The sequence below is a fragment of the Panthera pardus genome, unplaced genomic scaffold (genome assembly GCF_024362965.1).
Source record: "Panthera pardus isolate Hobbes unplaced genomic scaffold, ASM2436296v1 HiC_scaffold_7, whole genome shotgun sequence".
Classification (NCBI taxonomy): Eukaryota; Metazoa; Chordata; class Mammalia; order Carnivora; family Felidae; genus Panthera; species Panthera pardus.
This window is the reverse complement of record NW_026527002.1, coordinates 4,453,522-4,469,363: the sequence shown is the minus strand read 5'-3', so window position 1 is coordinate 4,469,363 and position 15,842 is coordinate 4,453,522. Positions and strand designations below refer to the sequence as shown.

The 15,842-nt window shown below is 42.7% G+C and overlaps 2 protein-coding genes across 3 annotated transcripts in view; both read left to right on the top strand.

The window, feature by feature from the left end:
- PCMTD1 (protein-L-isoaspartate (D-aspartate) O-methyltransferase domain containing 1) overlaps positions 1-8,403 on the top strand; it is a 70,501-nt gene extending 62,098 nt beyond the window's left edge. For both annotated transcript variants that reach the window (XM_019428935.2, XM_019428936.2), the window contains exon 6: positions 3,021-8,403. In XM_019428935.2, the coding sequence (XP_019284480.1) occupies positions 3,021-3,388 (368 nt within the window). In that variant the 3' untranslated portion in view covers positions 3,389-8,403. The remainder of the gene's footprint in view (positions 1-3,020) is intronic.
- Positions 8,404-12,402: 3,999 nt separating this feature from the next.
- The window catches only part of PXDNL (peroxidasin like), a 414,188-nt gene continuing 410,748 nt past the window's right edge, over positions 12,403-15,842 (top strand). Inside the window, 1 exon segment of the mRNA XM_019428907.2 lies at positions 12,403-13,323. Within this exon segment, the coding sequence (XP_019284452.2) occupies positions 13,160-13,323 (164 nt within the window). The 5' untranslated portion in view covers positions 12,403-13,159.

Genomic DNA, 15,842 nt, shown 5'->3' with positions numbered 1-15,842 from the left:
ATTGAAAGGTTCATCATTCTAACAGTGTCCTTGGAATAGCAGTGTTGGCAGAGGATGAACATAATTCAGGTGCTAAAAGAGAATACCGAAAAAAAAAAAAAAGAACACCGAAAATGAGAGCAAGGTGCAAGAACAAAGACCAGCTGAAAAGACTAATTATAGCTCTATTTCTTAGCTCTTTTATTAAAATTCCCAAAACTCTTTTATAGATTTATTCTCCACCAGCCTCCCCCACCCCTGCTTTTTCAGTGTTCACTCAGGCACAGGTTTCTTCTGTGTCTACACTCCCCCTTGGGTGCTCGCCAGAGGCTGTTGGCTCTCAGATTTCTGTCCCCAGCCCTGGCCTTGCCCCTGAGTCCCAGACACATGATTCAGCTGCTTGCGGTTGGGCAGGAGCAGAGACCGTGCAGTCAAAACGCCCACGTTCAGGTTCCACCCCCTGTCACCTACGACCTCTGTGACCGGGACCAAGTTATTTCACTTCTGTCTACTTCCTTTTCCTCAGCGCTAAGTGTGCTGTTGCCTGTAACACGCGGAGATGGTGGCCAGCGTGTCACTGTTGTTTTCCTTTCTGAAATCTTCTTCCAGGAGATGTTCACAGACATTCCAGATTTCATACGGAACAGAGTTTTGATTTTCTCCTCCCCAGCTACTCTTCCTCTTTGTTGTGTCAGTAATTAATTGACAGTCGCATCTACCAAGCTGCCTGGGCCAAAAACTCTCCCACATCCAGTGCCCGTCCAGCCTGCCTTCAAAGTGTGTTTCAGACTTGTCCGTTTCTCTACGTCTTTACTGCCAACCTCCCTTACTCTAATCTGCATCACAGTGTGGTCAGATCTCAGGTGGATTACTAGAGTATTCCCGCTGGGCTCCTGCTCCCTCTCTTTATGATCCATACTCCACAGCGGACCCTCAGTGCCATTTTCATTGCATTATGACCCTGCCTTTTGAAAACCCTTGATACAAGGCACATTTTTTACCAGGGCCTGCAAGATCACCCCGACCACCTCCCTTACTGTTTGCTTCCTGCTCTAAACTTCATTGACACCAGCCTTCTTTCAGCTCTTTGGACATGCTAAGCTCATTCACCTTCTAGTGTTTTTCGCCATTCCCTGTGCATGAAGCTATTTACAGACAGCTGTTTCTTCGTATCATCTAGATGTTAGCTCAGACACGCCTCTCCTAGGGGAGACCATTGGGACTACCCAGTCGGAAGTAGCCATACCCCATGTTACTTTGTATGTCATTGGTGTTTTTTCTCATATCTTCTTTTTTTTGTCATAATTATTTCTTATCTATCCCTCCCCCAAATATATAATCTCCATAAGAGCAGGGACTTTCTTAGTCTAAATCGTTCACTCTATCTAAACGAGCTCTTTAATAGTACCTGGCGTATAGTTTAACACATGGTTGTTGAGTGACTGTGAAACAGCTTAACAATTTTGGGCGATAAGCAGAACAGGTGGTAGTTTACACATTTTAACATATAAGAGATGAGATTTCCCATCTGTTTTTACTTAACCAGTGTTCACAAAAGTCATGGTTGGCAGAAGCAGGACTTGAACTCAAATTGTTATATGTTTCAGTTTCCGTGTTGGATAGTTGGGAGCAGGCCCAGACAGTAGAACAAATGGTTTTTAGTTGAACATGCCCAGTATGGCCCTTGGGAATTCTTTTCTATTTCAGATTGCAGTAGGGGACTTGAAAAAAGTTTGAAGAAAAGATTTTGTCGTGGGCCACTTCGGTGTGTGCTGAGGGATCGTTGAATCAGCCTAGAAAGGCCTCCCATGCTGGAGTTTTACCAAAAACCCTGTCCCTTGCTGCAGCGTGTATCCAGTCCGTGATAGGGTCTAGGGGAAGGAAGCACTCGGAGCCTTGGACAGGGTGATAGACTGTGCACTTCTAGTACTGCAGGCCCCTGTACGGAGCACAAGGAGGAAGTGCCACGGCCCCTCGTTCCTGGAGCTTACAGTCTGATGGTAGAAGGGGGCCAATTACAGTCTGATGGTAGAGGGAGGCCACACACCAAAGAGTTCCTACAGAAGGCAGGATTTCATAGTTATAACAAAAAAGTTTGCAAGGGAAGTATCCAGAAAAAGAGTACCAAAAGTAAAGAAAGAAAACATAAATGGAGAGTTTTTAGTGCTGTTTGAGGAGGGTTATGTTTTGTTTCGTTTAGGCATTTGAGAAGGGTCCTTGATGGTAGTTTTATTTCCACAGGGATGGCAACTAGGAGAAATGAATTTCACGTGGGACGAGAGAATTAATTTCTCTGTGTCTAAAGCATTGGAACAGAGCAGGCTACAAGGAAGAGTATGTGTTCTAGGGCTTAAGGGTTTGCAGATCTGTGGGAGATGGGAGCGGAGGACCGACTGTATTTGCTAGAAACAAACATCAATAACTGAAGGAAATCTGTGTTTTGGCCTGTTTTGGCCTATTACATTGTATACAGCATGATTTCTGGCGGGCCTTTGCCTAAGTTGTACTTACTGATTTACAGAGGAAAACTCGGTGTGTGTGTGTGTCCAAGTGTGTGTGTGTGTATGTACACACATGCACAAGCTTTAAAGCTCAGACTGAGGCGGTCGTTCAAATGTTGCCTTTGAGTTTTAGGAACAGATCGTTCTCTTGTATGGGTTTCAACATCAAAAATATAAAAAAATATATGTGGTATAAAATCTGTCTTCTCTTCTTATCCCCTAACTGCTTCATTCTTACGGAACCCGTTTCTAAGTTCGTACTTCCTCTTTCAAAGAATATTCATGCATATACCTGGGGACACACATACACACATATCTACACACAGATACCTCCCCGCTTTCCACAGAATTGAGAATGGTGGTGTGGCATATAGAGAGCACCTTTGAAATCTTTGTTAGAAAAAGAAGAGGTTTTATACTGGGTGTTTTCTACCGTTTGCTAAGGAATATTTTGTTCTGTGAAGAAATGAGCAGTGTGTAATGTTTTGCTTTTTTATGTGTTCTGTGTGTGTGTTTTGTTTGCGCTTTTCTTTTTTTTAGCTCCCTGTGCCGTCCGGAATCTCCAAGACTTGGCTCGCATTTATATCCGACGTACACTTCGAAATTTCATAAATGATGAGATACAGGCCAAGGGGATTCCTCAGAGGGCTCCACCCAAAAGGAAAAGAAAGAGGGTTAAACAGAGAATCAATACTTACGTATTTGTGGGTAATCAGCTTATCCCTCAGCCTCTAGACAGTGAGGAGGATGAGAAAATGGAGGAGAATAACAAAGAAGAGGACGAGAAAGACCACGGCGATGCCATGAAGCCAGAGGAACCACCTCAGAATTTACTGAGAGAAAAAATCATGAAACTCCCTCTCCCTGAATCTTTAAAGGCTTACTTGACATATTTTAGAGAAAAATAACTTAGATCACGAAGAAAGAATGCCTACTGATAATTCCTTTAGTCTTGAAAATGTAGCATTTGTTAGGAGTTAAAAGAGAGCGAATTCTTTCCACAGAGCGAACTGTAGTGGAAAAGGTATAACTTGTTTCTGTCTTAGTAATAAAAATGATGTATTCAGTAATTAAAAAGAATCCCTTTTTATAAAATATATTTTTCTTTAAATCTTGGAAAAAAGGCTGTTTTAACTCAGAGTGACTTCAAGAGTGGAATACAACAATACTCAAGATTTGTATACCGTAAATCCTTTTCTGATTCCTTACAGATTTGTAGTGCTGAGGCTTACATTTCATTTTATAGAAGGTTACATAATTGTTAAGCATATACTGGTTTTTGAACAGCAGTTCTTTTCCTTTCCTCTATGAAAACCTTCTGAGCGAATTAGGAAATCAAATGCTGTGTAGACCCACTCACCTTACTTCGGTTGCGGTCACTACTGTTGAGTTGCTGTAGTATTCCGGGCAATCTATGAGTGCAATAACAATACAGATGTTGAATAATTTAGCTTTAAAAAAAAGTTTCGTGGAGTTCAGTGGCACTGCTACTTTTGCTTTTGAATCTATTGCCAAAAGACATGGGAAAATATCTGCTTCTCTCCTAGAGATTTTAAGAGCACATCAAGTGAATATTAAATAAAAAGTATATACTTGATACAGTTCTTGATTTGTATGGACCCTTTACATTTTCAGTATTTAAAAGCAATGAGGTTACCCTACTCTCTGGAGTTTTAGAAGATAGTATGTTTGGGATGGGTTTTTCTCTTGTCCACTGTGTAAAGTGTTTGGTTTAAAAAAAAATCCACTGTTCTGTATGACTGTCGATATGACAGACAGGTAGGGAGTGAGCATGAGTAACGGCCCCTTTCTTGGGCTGCTCTCAGAAGCAGGTGCACTTTAGCAAATGGAACTTCTGGTTCATTTGAATCTTTGTCTTTGACAAGGTAGGACTGAGCGAGCCTCAGAAAGAAACTCATCTTTGTAGTGTAGGAGATGTTCACAGGAATTGTATGCAGATGCCTCTTGTTTTGAAAATCCAATTCAGAATCATAGTGTAATCTTTGGGACCTATGTTGTGCTCATTTAACTTTCTCACGGTGTGTGGGTTGTTTGTTGTTGTTGTTGTTGCTTTTGGTGAAGTTCTAATTATCACTTTTTTCTTAATATCACACACTTAAACTATCCGTCATTAGAATATTAATTATAGCTTACCAGCGATACAACAGTAAATGCCATTTTTGATTTGTTCCTTTTCTTCCCACTAGGGCCTGAAAATAGTCATTCCTTGTTAAGAAAGTACACAATGCAACATACTTACTACTTCATGTAACATGGATTATGTATTTTTTAAAAGGAAAAATTTGAGTGTATCTCTTATTACCACCAGCATCCCTGTTCCCCGTAGTTGGTCAACTATGTTTAAGGAAACCCAACTGCTACATAGTAAAAGGATTGTTATTATCTCTTTTCAAAGATTCAACTATTAGTAATACATAGTTGGTTTAAAAAATCTCAGCTCTGGTAATTCTACACATTTAAAAATGAGCATTTGAAATATTCTAAGTATGAATTATCTCAAGTAAATGAGGGTATTTTAGTAATGGGAAAGATAATTTCATGGAAGGTATTTGTTTTATACCAGTGACTATAGGGCTAGGTTGATAGGGGTTGGGGGGTTGGGTGTTATCTCCACAATTTTTTTCTTTTTTTAGATGATTGCTAAGCTGTTACTGTTAAGAAATGTCCCATCTCATTTCTATCAAGGAAAAAAAATAGTTGATACAATTGTCATCTGTTAGGAACGGTCACTTTATTTTAAATTAAATGTTAGTTTTAGAAGTTTAGTATTATTCCTGGTGCCCACCTGTTTTTATCCAGCACCCCCCCCCCCACCCCCCACCCCGGCCGCCCTCTCCGTACTCACTCTGTCGGTTTTGGAGCTCGTGTCCAGATAGTAAACATACATATTCTTAAATGATGATTTTACTATTCAGAAGAGAGTTTTTGTTAAGGATATATTTGAAGATTGACTTGCTCACATGGTCTTTTACTCTGTGGACCTTGGCAAAGTATACAGTAGGTTTTCGTTGCCATTACATATTTTTGTCATTGAAATGTATCTTTTGTGTTTTTAAATGCATCCATTTTACAGTTGTGACTTTATTATTGACTTTAAATAAAGAAGTAGAAATAAATGAAAATTAAAGTGAAAGCCCTTTTATTAATGAGAATATAGTAGAATGATCAAGAATATTTTGGGTTTGTGTTTATTTTTTAATGAATTCATGGTTACTTGGGTGTGAATAATTACGCTTTATAGGTGGAAAAAGTAGCAAAGAAAGGTAAAATTAAATGAAGATGATGAGGACTATATTCATGGGATTTTAACAGCCAGATAAAACACTGGAAATAATCTAGTCTTTTCTTTTGTAGAGAGGAGGGCTAGGGAGATAGCACGAGTCTCCGAAGTCAGACAGCTAGATGGAGAGGACTTTAAATAGCATCCAGCACCTGATAAACCTCAAGACATAACGACCAAGAAGACAGTTTAAGTCTACACTTCTTACTAGTTGATACATTTGGTTCTAGTCCTGATAAACAAAAATGCCATTAAAACAGCATGCGTCACGGTTAAAACACCAAAAATGTTAAGTATTGGTTTCTAGCTGTTTGAGAGGACAAAAGCGAAGCAAAGCCTGTTCAATCATGGGAAGACTCGGAACGTTATTTTAAATAAGCAGTTGCATATAATTCAGTTTTGTTCTCTAGTAGCCTGGCATTTTCTTCCTAATTTAGGAAATCTCTATACCAATGGATATATGCTTGAATTATTGTATACGGTTCACTGTCTGTATTTGAACATCTCATTTCCTTTGGAGTGTTGCCACCTTTGAAGACAGTGTAGGCTTTTTTTTTTTTTAATTTTATAAAGTATTAGGTATATATGAAGGATACTTAGAAGATATATGCAAAACACAAGGAAGAATAATTCAGCGTACATGTAAGTACACGGGTGTACCTACTGCTGGGTTTGACTACTGGCATCACCGTGACCTGGGTGCCCTTCGCAGTGTCCTCTTTATTCCCCTGGGGGGTATTCCTTTTGTGTCAGTCACGACCTTGCTCTTTGCTATAGCGTCACCACATATGTTCGTGTCTCTGAACAGTGTATCACTCGGCCTCATGCATACTGAACTTCACAAGTGGAGCTCTACTCTTGTTCTGCAGGTGACTGTCTCAGTCCACACTGCCTTTCTGAGATCGATCCATTTTGTATACAGCTGAGTCAGCACCCACAGACTCAGTCTATTTGCTCATCCTGCTGTCAATGGACATTCGTTGTCACGTCAGCTGCTTTGGTCGGCGGCATTCTTCGGCATGTCTTGTGACCATACGCGTGCGGGAGCCTTCACAGAGTGCACACCTGGGAGTAGAATTGCTGGACCATAGAGCATGTTTGCATTCGCCTTCACTAGGTGGCGCAACATAGCCGGACAGCCTGTGCCTTTCTGCCATGTTCACATGTTCCAGCTCTTCCATGACCTCACCTGCGTCTGATGGCGATCTGTGCGTGTTTAGTAGTGTGAAGTGTTACAGAGGCTTTGTTACTGGTTATGGAGGTTTCGTACCTTTCTGAGTGTTTCTTCGTTTCCGGTTTCCTTTCTGTAAAGCTTCTATTCAAGTCTTTTGGAAATGGTTTAAAGAAATTGGCTTTCAGGGTTCCTTCTGTCTTCTGGCTGTTAACCCGCTGTCAGTTACGTGTATTGCAAATCTCTTCTGTTAGGTCGCGGTTTCTGTTCTCATTCTGTTTGTGGTGTCTTTAGTGAATTAAAATTTTCAATTAAAAAAATGAAGATTTTTTTTTTGTTTTGAGAAAGTTGTGTGCGTGCGCGCACAAGTGGAGGAGGGGCAGACAGAAGAAGAGACAGAATCCTGAGCCCTCCTGCACCATCAGCACAGAGCCCAGAGCCCGATGCCAGGCCTTGAACTCACAAACCGTGAGATCACGACCTGAGCCAAGGTCAAGGATCGGGCGCTTAACTGACTGCACCACCCAGGCGCCCCTGTTCCCCATTTTTTTTAAGAGTGGGTACAAGTAGGGGAGGGGCAGACGGTGAGGGAGGAGAATCTTAAGCAGCCGCCATGCCCAGATGGAGCTGGATGTGAGGCTCAATCTCGTGGCCATGAGATCATGACCTGAGTCGAAATCAAGAGTGGACGCTCAACTGACTCAGCCACACCGGCACCCCCACGTTTTCAATTTTAGTTGTGCGAGATTCACCTTCACACAGCCTCAGTCCAGGATCATGAAAATACGAGCCTGTATTTTCTCACAAAAGTTCTGTGATTTTTGTCTTTCACATTTAAGTCTGTAGTACACCTGCTACTGATATTTGCATAAAGCGAGAAATAATAAGTTCTTTTTTTTTTTACATAGTTGATCAACTGTTTCGACACCATTTTTTGACAAGTCCCATTTTCCTCCTCTGATCTGCAGTTTCAACTCTCGTAAATTAAGCTTTCATATGTTTGTGCTTTGTGTCCAGATTTTCTTTTCTGTTTTATTAGTCAGTTATGGATTCCTGTGCTAAAATTGCACAGTCCTACTACAGATTTACAATAATTCTTGATCTAGTGGGGTAAGTCCTTTCAACTTAAATTTCAGGAATATCTTGGCCAGTCTTGGACCTTTTGACTTTGATAACCATTTTAGAGCCAGCCCCTCAGATTACATGCACACAGTCTTTTGGGATTTCCTTTGGAATCACACTGAATTTATAGATCAATTTATGTGAGAGGTAACATGTTCATGATACGGAGTCCTCCGATCCATAAATATGGTACTTCTTTTATTTACATCTTGTTAAGTGTGTTAGTAAAGGTACACGATTTTGTTTCAAACATCTTCAGATTTTATGTGTACATGTTTTATATTTTTCAATACTGTTGTAATGTTTATTAAAATTATGTTTGCTCTGTATTGGTTTTTGAACATTACTTAAAACACTGTTGTGATTGTTCTAAATTTTCTGCATAGATAACCAAATCGTCTTTATAGAGACAGTTTGTTTTTCCCTTTGGATTTTGTTTTGTTTGGATTTTGTTTTTGTTTGCATATATGCTAGTTGGGGCCTCCTGTAAGTGTTGAATAGAAGCAATGAACAAGAACAGCCTTGTTTCTTATTTTATTGCCCATATAAAGTCATTTAAAAAATTTTTTTAAGTTTATTTTAGAGCATGAATGGGGGAGGGGTAGAGGGAGAGGGAGACACAGAATCCGAAGCAGCTCCAGGCTCCTAGCTGTCAGCACAGAGCCTGATGCAGGGCTGGAACTCACAAGCTTGGAGATCATGACCTGAACCAAAGTCGGACTCTTAACTGACTGAGCTACCCAGGTGCCCCAAAGTCATTTTAAATAAATGGCATGGTGTGCTTAGAATACATATTGTGTTGTTCAGTATAGTGTTCTGTAAATGTCATTTGAGTCAATTTTTGACTGTATTCAAATCTAATACAGTCTATGTAAACATTTTTTCTGTGCTTTTGTGATTTTCAGCAAAATCTCTCACTTTGATGGTAGAATGTCAGTTCGTTGTAGTTCTCTCCATTTTTGCTTTGTATATTTTGATACGATGACACTACACTTTAGGTTTGCTATGTCCGTTTGGCGATTTGAACCTTTAATGGTATGTGGGAACCCTTTTTATATTTTTATATTCTTCAAAGTCCATTTGGTTTGATACTTACGTAGCATTTAAAATTTTTACTTTCAATGTCTTCTATATCCTTATTTTTGCGATGTTTCTTATTAACATATAGCTGAATCTCTTAAAAAAAATTAGAGTTTGAATTTTACTTAAAGCAATCCATCCATTTACTTTCGTTTTAAATATTAGTACCGAGTATTTTGTGCTATACACCTTTTTCAATATTTTTGTTCTCTCCTCTTTTTAAAGGATAATTGTTTTCTCTTAGTTTTTGTCCATTCCTGTTTATGTGTGCTCCTTCCCCGCCCCCCCCCCCCCCGCTCAATATTTTAAAACACTCACCTAATTTATCAAAGTCTGAAGTTACCCTATCTTCCTAAGTGAGGCAAGGCACGTAGGACACCTCAGCTCTGAAGTCATCGCTTCAAAATTAACAGACTAACATATTGTATGTATTATTTCTAAATATGTAAGCCCCTAAAGTATGCCATTAGCTTTACTCCCACATTTGCACTTTGTTTTCTGCTCATTATACTTTCTTTGGTCTTAGGTCATTACAATTTTCTTTTGCTTAAAATACATCTTTAATTTTTTTTTTTTTTTTTTTTTTTTTTAAATTTCAGAGGGCGAGCAGGGTAGAGGGACAGAGGGAAACAGAATCTCAAGCAGGCTCCACACTCAGCAGAGCCTGATGATGCAGGGCTCAATTCCACAAACCTGGAATCATGACCTGAGCCAAAATCGAGTCAGACACTCAACTGAGCCAGCTAGGCACCCCCATTTTTTTTTAAGTTTATCTTGAGAATGGGGAGAGGGGCAGACAGAGAAAGACAATCCCAAGCAGACTCTGTGCTGTGAGTGCCCAGCCGGACAAGGGGCTCAAACTCACGAACTGTGAGATCATGACATGAGTCAAAATGAATCGTTGGATACTTAACCAATGGAGCCGCCGAGGCTCCCCCATCTTTTAAAATTTCTTTTAGTGAAAGACTGTAGGTTGCTAATTCTTGTTGTTGTTTCCTGTTTGGAAAAATTTCGTCTTCTTGAAAAGTATGACCGCACAATTTTAGATTAATGGTATTTCCCATAGAACAGTGGAGTTATGTTTCTACATTCTGGCTTTCACTACAGCTGTTGAGAAGTAGACCAATAGCCATTCCTTTGAAGGTTATCTGTCTTTTATCTTTGTACTTTAAAGATTTTTGTCCTGACATTGAAAATATTCTTGTCTTGGCATTGTTAATTCTCTAGTTTCATAAAATGTGCCTTGGTATGAATTTTTTCATTTATCCTACTGGTATTTGTCTCGTAGCTGTGTGGGTTAGTGTCTTTCATCAGTTCTGGAACTGGCCATTTTTTTCCTTATAAATATTGATCAACTTTTTGTCTCTCAGCAGTGAATTTAAAATAATTTCTTCAAATTGATCTTCTACTCACTAATTCTCTCTTTCGTTGCCTTAAATCTGCTGTTAAACCCTTACATTGGGTTTTAATGTCTTAATTTTTCTTTTTCAAACCTGTTTGGTTGTTTTTATAATTTTCTGCTCTTTATAAATTTCTGCTATTTATACATTCATTTCTCTAAACCTACAGGTCCTAATATTATATTCCATATATACTTGAACTCTTATGAGGTGGGCTTCTGTGCATGATGTTTGTTTTTTTTCTCTAAATGTTTATTTTTGAGAGAGAGGGAGCGTGCACACGAGGGTTGGGGAGGGGCAGAGAGAGGGAGACAGAGGATCCAAAGCAGGCTCCACGCTGACAGCAGAGAGCCTGATAGAGGGTTCAAACTCACCAACCATGAGATCATGACCTGAGCTGAAGTCAGACGCTTAACTGAGTGAACCACCCAGGTGTCCCTGTGCACTATGTTTCTAAGGCTTTTATAACTTTCTCTTACATTTTGTGGGTTTTGACTAAGCCAGAAGCACTACTAGGGCATGACCTCTTTTTAAGGTTTTCAGACCACTCAGGTAGAAAATTCATGTAAAAGCTAATTTGGGGATATTATACCTCCAGGGAGATTTGTTTTACTCCCTCCCCCTCTCAAGTGTGAAAGGCAATTTTCCTTGCATTTTCTGGGTGGATGGGGGAAGGGGGTAAAGTGGATTGTTTCTAGTTCGTCCTTCATGAACTTGATGAAAATACAGGTTTTCCACCAGACGGTCCACTTAGGAAAGGGCTTTTTCTTCTTCCCGTCTACCCCCAAATCTGTTTATTTTACTTGGTTAAGCAAATACTCTGAAGCTGAACCAACCTGTGTTTACTTACCTTGCCAGCTTCTCATTTTCCCTTCATTTTTGGACTCTTGTATGTGTTTTTCACTTAGCACATCGATGTATTTTTTAAAACGTTCATGGTATTTGACATATCTTAATGGTTTTCTGCAAGGGAGTTGCTCCAAGGCATTCTGGGAAAGAATCTACAGCCTGTACTGGCTGTGTCATGCACGTCGTTCTCTGTGCCTTGCTTGCGGTTCTTTGCCCTGTATTCGTGGGAGGTAATGGGTAGATTGTCTCATTTAATGGCAGCTTGGGTTTCTAAGGAAACCTATAGAAAGTGTATAGTCCATCCTGGAAAAATGCTCTATGAATACAAGCTAATATTGTATTTTGAACTGAAAACGCACACATTTGTATGCCTCGTCCATCCAAGCCCTCCAAGTCACAAACATTGGTGGTAAGAGCATAGTTCTTGTAAGACGTGGGGTTGAAAAGAAATCTGCTTTTTTAGTTTATTGCGATAGACTTAGACAGTAAAATACACATGAACAATGTCAGCATGCTTAAAGTGTACTTTAAAATCCTTCTCGTTCACGGACATTGTTTTCTTCTGATCTTTGTATTTTAAAAATAATGTTAAAACCCCACATATTTAAGTTTGAACATTTTGCCAAAAGAGGGCAGTATTCACCCGCAGTAGAATGTAAAGGGACTGAAAACTTACTGGAAAGGAGGCGAGTGAATTTATTTTTCCTCGTAAGGTTGATAAAGTTTGACCAAACTAGACCTGCAATGACTAGATTTGCCTGCCAGTCTGGTTCTCTGGGATGGTTGCCCCGGTGGGACCATCCCACATTTTCATGTGGTTTTCTATTACTTTGACATTTTTTAAAGTGCTAGTTCAGGGGGAAGAGTTGTTTGAAAACTTTAAGGATAAAACCAAAAACCTTTCCCGAATACCTGCTTAGAGTGACCAAAAAAGCACGTGTGTAAGGCGTGGTCATTGAAGTCTGTCCCGGCCCGTGACTCAGGGCCACTTCCCTCAGGGACCCGTGGCCGTTTAAACCCGAAAAATGAGGCTCCGGCCGGCCGTGGTGCACCCGGACCCGAGGTGGCTCGGCCTTGTACTTTGAGCGTTTGTTTTTCTATCAGCTTGTCCCCTCTGCGCGTTGGTACAGGAGTTCGCGGTTTAAACATACAGCCTTGAACGTTAAATATTCAAGGAGGAAATCGGAAGTAGCTGCTTTGAATGTCAAGAGTGAGGTGCTTTGGGTTTCCAGGAGTGGAATGCGCAGGAGGCAACGAAACCGATTTCTGGAAGCACAGGAAAATGTGAGCCTAGACCAGCGAATTAGAACCCTGCCTGCCCTTTAGGGTTTGGCGATATTACCGGATAAAAAGGAAAGCCGTTGTGCACTGGTTCAGTACATCACGAATCCACTTGAGCTGCAGAAGGACAGACAGCTCGGGGCCCGGAGGCCCGGGCTTACGTAACGCGCAGTGGAAGCCACTTTGGAAAAGCTTTACACTTGCGTTCTGCCGCCTGCGGCGCACGCTCGTTTCCCGCAGCGACTCCGGCGGGGTCGAGCTTCTCCGCGGCCCTCGGGGGGTGCGGCGCCCCCTAGAGGCGGCGGGCGCCCCCTGCCCTGTAACGTGATCTCCCCGCTCCTGGATTGGCCAGAAGCGGAGTTTTCCCCGGGAGCCGCTCGTAGCTGGGCTCCCAAGCCGGGCTCCCCACGACGGGCCCCGCACGGCAGCCGCCGCCGCCGCCGCCGCCGCTTCGCTTCCGGCAGCCGATGGAGCGATGGCGCCCAGACTCCCCTGCTGGACCACTTGCTTCCTCCTGGTCGTGTGGTGCCCGCCCGCGCTCCCCTGCCCTAGCCGGTGCCTTTGCTCGAAGAGCACCGTCCGCTGCATGCACTTGATGCTGGATCACATTCCTCAGGTGCCGCAGCAGACCGCAGTCCTGTAAGTTCACACAGATGCCGGTGCAGCGCCGCTCCGTTGCCCTCTGCCGGAACCGAGCGCTCCTCTTTGAACTGGGGTTCCTGATGCGGTCCCTGCTCCCGGCCGGGAGAGGGTTTTGCCGCTTTTCAGACAACTTAATGATTCTGCTTTGTGGGACTAGAAAATGGGAGCGAGGATGAGCTGAAATAAATGTGTTTGCACCGGGTGCAGTTCTCTTTTCCAGCATCTTCCAGAGCTTGCTATTGAGAATTTTCATCTTTGTTTAGGAGTTTTCCTGCGTAGGTTCTCAGGTTATTCCTTTCATCCTCTCCTCCAGAAACTTTCAGACTCCTTAATTAGGTCAGCATGTATCTGTCCCATTTGGAAAGAACCGACGTGGCTTCGGAATGTGCTTCCAATTCATTATGTGCGGGCGACCTGGATTTTTTCTGTTCATTGTTGGGCTTTGCGTTGGGCGTCTCAGGTGGGGGACGTTCTCAGTCTCAGGCCCTTGAGGGACTGTTGGTTTTCCAGGGCGGTCCCTCCGAATGGACCAGGAGAGCAGAGTGCTTGGAAGCCTTCCGGAGCCGTGACTAATCAGCATCCGGGAGGCATTCTGGGATGGTAGAATAACCCGCAATATAGGAATCAGGTGGGCCTGGGTTCCAGTTCCGCTTCCTTCTCTTCAATATGGCGATAGTAAGCCTGTGTCGTAGAGTTGACGTGTGGGTTAAATTAAATAATACGTGTGAAGTGCAGATCTTTTGTTACTATAATTTTCAAGCCTCACATCACAAGACAAGGAAAATCGCTGAAAGGACAGATTTGAAGGGTTCTCCCTGGTAAAGTTTTTGTGGATTGTGTCATGTCCGTGGAAGAGGGAACTCCTTTCCCCGTTCCAAGTCCATTCTTGGGCAGAGGGGAAATAGCCTAAGATTCCCGGAATTTCGAGATGTTCGAGATGTGAGATAAGATCAGCACCGTGTGTGTGTGTGTGTGTGTGTGTGTGTGTGTGTGTGTGTGTGTGTTGGCTGTAATCATGAAATGAGGATTTTAGCCTGCTAATGAAAAGTCGAAGCTAGTGGTTGGTGGTTGTGTAGCAAGAGAGAGAGAGATTTGCCACACGTGCTTTTAGGAATTTTGAATGAGCCTTTTGTTCCTTGCTCGCAAATACCAAAATATGTCTTACTCTCAAAACCAGTAAGACAGATTCTTGAGCCTGGGACCCCTGCATTGTGCAGCCAGTCAGAGCACTGCTCCAGAGGGGCCTTCGTCCTCGTCACCATCCCTGTGTCACTTTGTAGGAACGGTTTCTGACAGGAACAGAATCTTGGTGAGGAGACGGCTTGTCTCATCAAGTGCCATGGACTTAAAGAAAAGGCCACCTAAGTTCCAACCTGGACCTAAGATTTTGCTTCTTTGGTGTTTCAAAGAAGAAATGAGCACTCAGACACTCTCTTCTGGATGTAATGGGCAGGACTGAAAGCACACTGTCCATGTGCTTTTTTAGATGTTTATTTTTGAGAGAGAGAGAGCACGAGCAGGGCAGGGGCAGAGAGAGGGGGAGACACAGACTCCGAAGCAGGCCCCAGGCTCTGAGCTGTCAGCCCAGAGCCCGACGCGGGGCTGGAACCCATGAACTGTGAGATCGTGACCCGAGTTGAGGTCAGACGCTTAACAGACCCGGGCGCCCCAACACTGTGCATGTACTTTCAAAGAGCCTTCCACTCCATGTAGAAATAAAGTAGTTCTCAGGTTCCAGACCAGGCCTGCCCGTGAGGCAGATGCCCTGCAGATGAAATGTGTGTTGCCATGGGTGAGTTCTCCACTCCTTGTCTCAGTTTCCTAGTCCATTCAATGGGAACGCTAACGGTGTTCACCCTCTAGGGTCATTCTGAAGATGACATGAGATAATGCGTGTCAAATACTTAGGAAGGTGTCTGGTCCTACTAAGCACCACGGAAGGGTTCACTGTCATTATATTTACAATTAAGGTCAGGAGCTGCAAACCCAAAGGCCTACAGGAAACCGGTTGGTACAGTAAAGGCAAACTACTGTGTGAGTCGTGTGCAGGACAGCTCGGCTTGGGTCTGGGGGGGGGGTATGCGGGGAGGGAGGGGAGGGAGAGGTGGTCAGCGGTCTGGGCCGGCCAGCTCCTGAGCTCGTGGCTGCCCTGTGGGAATGTGGGCCTATTGTTAATGAGCTTGCCATATTTTTAAGAAGATGCGGAAGTCAGAAATGAAAGTCCCTAACTTTTACATCTTAGAGGATAATTAAGTTGTTTGCTTGTTTTTTGTCTTGTTTTGTTTTTTATGAAACACAACAGCATATAGGCCCCACCACACGCGTTTGTGGATTCCTTTTATCCCGGGACCTTTCATCTGCGACCTTTATTAGAGAAGTGGCATAAAGGCCAAGAAATGTATGTGACGGGGTGCCTGGGTGGCTCAGTCGGTTAAGCGTCCGACTTCGGCTCAGGTCATGATCTCGCGGTCCGTGAGTTTGAGCCCCGCGTCGGGCTCTGTGCTAACGGCTCAGAG